Raw genomic sequence first — 4,798 nt, forward strand, 5'->3', positions numbered from 1 at the left:
CCGTCTTTCTCTCTGTGATGGACTGGTGACCTGTCCTTCTCCCCCATCTCTCGCCCAATAACAGCCGAGATAGGCTCCAGCCTCCTGTGACCCTCTGGATGAAACTACTACAGCTAATGGATGGATGTCATCCTCTTCCAATCCAGCTCTGTTGAAATTTGCACTCACTTAATTCCACTTTGCTTAAACTAACTAACAGGAAATCTGCTGGATGTTTGTCGTGCCATCTTGAAACTCAACATCTCACAAGAGTATCTTTAAAAAAATGTAATGAGCACTCTCTGAAAGTTAATAAGATCATTCAGAGCAGAAAGTCCAAATAAAGGACATCTGTGCCAGGAATGAATTATTTTAAGTGACAGAAGTTCCTCCCTCCTGAAGCCGAACATGAAGTGTTCAAGTGTGAAATTTAATTTCAAGGTTGCAATTCCACCTTAAATATAAGGTGTTAAAAGGTTTCGCTGCCCCTCAGATCTCCTCTGCAACATTTTTCTTTGATGGATAATTAAATATATAACCTCTTTATGGTAGCTTGGCAAAGATTAACACAATAGTGGATGTAAATACTACACCCACTCTCCTCTGTTACTCCCCCTGAAAAGTCCTGACTGGGTCTTTCTTTCATGGAAGTCAATAGACAGTAACTACTCGATGATGAGATTTTTAAGCCTCCCACTCATGTCTTTGTGCCTTGTGCAGCATATATCACTCTGCACAGATGTCACCTCTCAGTGTTCGCTGTGTGCCACATTGGTTGGTTTGCTTTCATTTGTATTCCGTGGTGCACTTTAATCCATATTCATTGCTACACTTTGACTTTCTCAGAAACTAAAACACACTGCTCGCTGTGTCGTAGTCCTTGCTGATGTGAGAGGTGCTTGGCAGGGACTTCAGGTACTCCATGTGCCTCCTTGCGTCCTCCTGGTTGTGTTTAATGTAATAGACAATGTAGGCCGTCACCATGAAGAACCAGCAGAACATGGCCACAAACATGGCCACGTCTGTTGTTTTGTGGTGGAAGTTGCAAAAGTTGATCCCAGAGTCCAGAACCTGGATCACCGGCTGTCCCACGTACTCTTCCTGCACCGAGGTGTAGCAGTTGACCTCGTTGACTGTCTCGGGGTCGAGCCTCAGCTCCCGCAGAACCTCCTGCAGCGAGCATTCACAGTGCCAGGGGTTATGAGAGAGGCGAACCCGAGCATGCAGCTTGGAGAAGGTTTCCCTTGGGAGGCTGCTTAAGTGGTTGTTTGAAAGATCCAAAATCCGGAGGCTGTCTGAAATGCCTTGAAAGGCACCAGTCTCTACGCTCTCAAGGGAGTTGTGGGACAAGTCCAGCTCCCTGAGGCGGGGGAGGTCCGTAAAGGCTTCCATTGAGATGTGGCGGATCCGGTTAGATGAGAGCAAGAGAACAACAGTATCCTTCGGTAAATTGGATGGGATACTCTCTAGATTGCGCGAGGTGCACTGCACCACCATGCCGTTCCTGTCTGTGCAGTGGCAGATCTTTGGGCAGGCGTGCACTGGGATGAAGGACAGAAGCAACATTGCTCCAACAAAGCAAAAAGAGCCACAGGAAGGAAGTTTTATGGATGACCTACACCTTTGAGAAGACCCCATTAGCGGGTGATAAAATCAGTGTTGCTGGTTAGTGTTCAGGATTGAGATATCACAATAATCCAGGATAAAAACTTTGTAAATTCATCATTTTATCAAACAAAACTCAGATTCATGGCGATTTATTTCTGTTTTCCAGCTCTTTGCTCTTTGCCAGATGACCTTGCATTGTGGCAAAAGCTGCCCAACTCCATTAAAGACAAGGAAATGAAAGGACTAAAGTTTAATTCTCCAGGCACCTTAAACATTCACCTGGACGTTCTCGTTCATCATTTACCTTGACAGTTATGGAAAACCAAGTCTCGATCCAGCTGAAAAGAGGGCACAGATCCAAAAGTTTGCATGCTCGTTAAATGAGATGTCAAAGAGCAGCTTGGCTGTGGCAACCTCCTGAGCAGAAAGTGGAAAATGTTTTGACGGGCCAAGTTAGAACCATGAATCCAGGGTTGAAGGTTGCATTTCCTCAGCCGACTGGAACAAACCTGCAAAACGAAAAAATCAAAAGGTGAGAAGGAGCTTTTAGGATTTTGCTGCTAATTTTCTGCTCCCATCATCTTGAGTCTTTTCTCCAGGAAAACTTCCACAGCGCTTCTATCCAGAATCATTCCTTGTCAGAAGGCGAGGCCAGTAAAGTTCAACATTATCATAATAATAGCATGATTCTGTAGCGTGGTTCCCTCAACTCCAAATGTGTCCCCTGCGATGAAATGAAAAGCCATTAAACAAGGTGTGGGCTCATCAATATGCAGCAGATGAACTTTGAAAAACAACAATTTGTTATTAAATAAAAAGCTGTTTGTACTCTATAAGATTAACAGTGATGTATCTGTGGCCAGTGAAGGTCAGAATGAAAATGAAAACTACTACAGGACACAGTGCATTTAAGGTGTGTGATAGCAAAGTACTACTGATAAGCAGGAAGCAGCTTTTTGATGGAGATGATGGACGTCAAACAAGCTGATTTCTCTGCTAACATGGCATTAATGTTGATAAGCTAAATGCTGAGAAGGACTGGGGTTTGCCAGGAAGAATACTGGAAGAATATAATGGACATAAATAGGCTGCTATAATAGCAAATGTGTTTTTTAATGAAGGTAAGTTGGAAATAAGTGAAACAAACATGCAATTAATCCAAATTAAGTTGTTTCATGTCTTAAATTCTGGCTCTAAATGTTCAGATCTGTTTCCTTTTTTCCCCAGTGTGATTTGCTGCATATAAAACCATTTAAAGAGATCACCTGGAGCTCCTAGACACAGAGGTAACTGATTTATTCTTTTTAGAAAAATTACAGGCAGTTTAATTATTATAAAGAAATTGAGTAAAAGTTACAGAAATTCCACTTTATAAACGATTAAAACATACTGGAGAGCGTTTTACAACGAATGAATTTAAATCTAATCTTTAGGCAAATAAGTCACTTTGTTAACTGGGGTTCATCCAAAACATCCAGCCCGTTTATCCTGGCGGGAATAAAACACTAATAAAGTGAGTTTAGCCTGTAATTTGAGTCGGCACCTACTTGAGAGGTTCACTTCGTCCGGTCCGGATCAGTGAGCAGAAACCGTGGAAGATATTTTCTTTGGTGCGGCATCCGGGAGGCTGACCGCCCGCTCCTTTCTCTGTGTTTTCCTCCTCCGGTGCTGCGGGAGCTGCAGCTTCTCTGGGAGTCCGGATCCAGCTGTTAACCTCCCGTCGGCGCAGCTTTGCAGCAGAGATGCGACTGTTGGTGTGTGCGTGTGACAGAGTGCGTGTTTGCGCAGAGACGGGTCGCGGTTCTTCCTCTCAGTCGGTGGAAATGTTGACTTTGGAGACTTGGGCAGAACTTAAACATAATAATAAACATAAATAAATGGAATAATTAAATATGTAGGCCTGTAAGAACTAAATTAATGCAATTAGCTGAATTTCTCTCAGATTTAAAGCTGCTTTTTACTCTTCAACTGGAGGTTTTGTTGAATACAGCTGGTACAGTTTGACTTTTTGTAATTTAACAGACAGTAGCTCAAAACCTGACTCTTTGTCTTTTCCTCCTTTGTTTCCAAAATTATCAAATTTTTATCTTTCTATAATCTTGTAATCTAATAATCAGATGAAACACTTATTTGTACAGTTCTAAAGCTGCCTTAGAAAATAATGGTAGGTGTAAATACCCACTCTGAGCTGAAAGAAAAAGACATAATAATCTTAATTTTCCAAAGATAAAGCTGTTACAAAACATCCAGTAAATAATAAATCTAATAATAAATCTAATAAATAGCTTGTAGAATGCTAACCAGTCATTTCAGTGAACTAAAATAAACAATTACTTCTATTGAAAAGTAGTCTCACTAAAAATATAAATAAATTACCATATAAAACCATAAATTCCTGTAAATTATACGTGAAACCCACATGTGAAACTCCACACGTGGAATCTGTGTACATTCCCTTGTGAAACCATATAATCATACACAAAACCCATGTAAATTGACATGTGAAACCTTCATAATTGCATGTGAATCCCAATTAAATTCTATGTGAAACAGTATAAGCACATGTGAAACCCATGCAAATTCACATGTGAAACTTTTGTAATCTCACATGAATACAGTGTAAATTCACATGTGAAATTTTAATAAGCACAATTTAAAAACCCATATAAGTTTCATGTGAAACCCTGTTTTATGTTAATTTAACATGTAACACGGGACCATACGAAACCATATGGGTATGAGTGATTTTATGGAATATTTCAATTAAAATGGTTACAAAGGTAAATGATTCTCTTTGCAAAATATGCTTTTCACATGTGTTACACATCATATCTCACATGTAATTCACATGTGCAAAACCAGATGGGTTCATATGTGAAACATGTGGTTTCTCTTAAAGGTGTACGAGATCCAATATGAAGGTAGGCAGTGGGATGAATGTGACTGGAACATTTTTGTGTTCTTAAATATGGCTTTAATAAAGTTAGAAATGACTCATTTTATACTTTAATTTTAGTAACTGTATGTTTATTATTTCAGGGATTCACCAGACGCAATGACTCACTGAGTTGTTGAAAGTGAATTGTTATTGGTGCCTTCTATCACTAGCAGTATCTGCTCGACCCCCTGCACCCACTGATGTATCCAATCTAAATTTCACACTCACTTGCACTTTGGAATGACACCTGAACCTCCCCTTTATGTTCTGGGA

General features: G+C 40.3%; 1 protein-coding gene across 1 annotated transcript; it reads right to left on the minus strand.

Moving 5' to 3' along the window:
* Positions 1 to 513: 513 nt before the first annotated feature.
* Positions 514 to 3,193, minus strand: LOC121635780 (leucine-rich repeat-containing protein 3-like). The gene is made up of 2 exons (XM_041979108.1): positions 3,135 to 3,193; positions 514 to 2,096 (listed from the first exon to the last, which is right to left on the minus strand). Exon 2 carries the CDS (start codon positions 1,615 to 1,617, stop codon positions 829 to 831), a length of 789 nt encoding a protein of 262 aa, XP_041835042.1. The 5' UTR covers positions 1,618 to 2,096; positions 3,135 to 3,193; the 3' UTR covers positions 514 to 828.
* Positions 3,194 to 4,798: the final 1,605 nt, after the last annotated feature.

The sequence above is a fragment of the Melanotaenia boesemani genome, chromosome 24 (assembly GCF_017639745.1).
Source record: "Melanotaenia boesemani isolate fMelBoe1 chromosome 24, fMelBoe1.pri, whole genome shotgun sequence".
In the NCBI taxonomy this organism is placed as follows: domain Eukaryota; kingdom Metazoa; phylum Chordata; class Actinopteri; order Atheriniformes; family Melanotaeniidae; genus Melanotaenia; species Melanotaenia boesemani.

What these genes read in the sequence shown, in the direction of transcription:
- LOC121635780 (XM_041979108.1), bottom strand. Translation starts at nt 1,617, where the DNA reads ATGGGGTCTTCTCAAAGGTGTAGGTCATCCATAAAACTTCCTTCCTGT.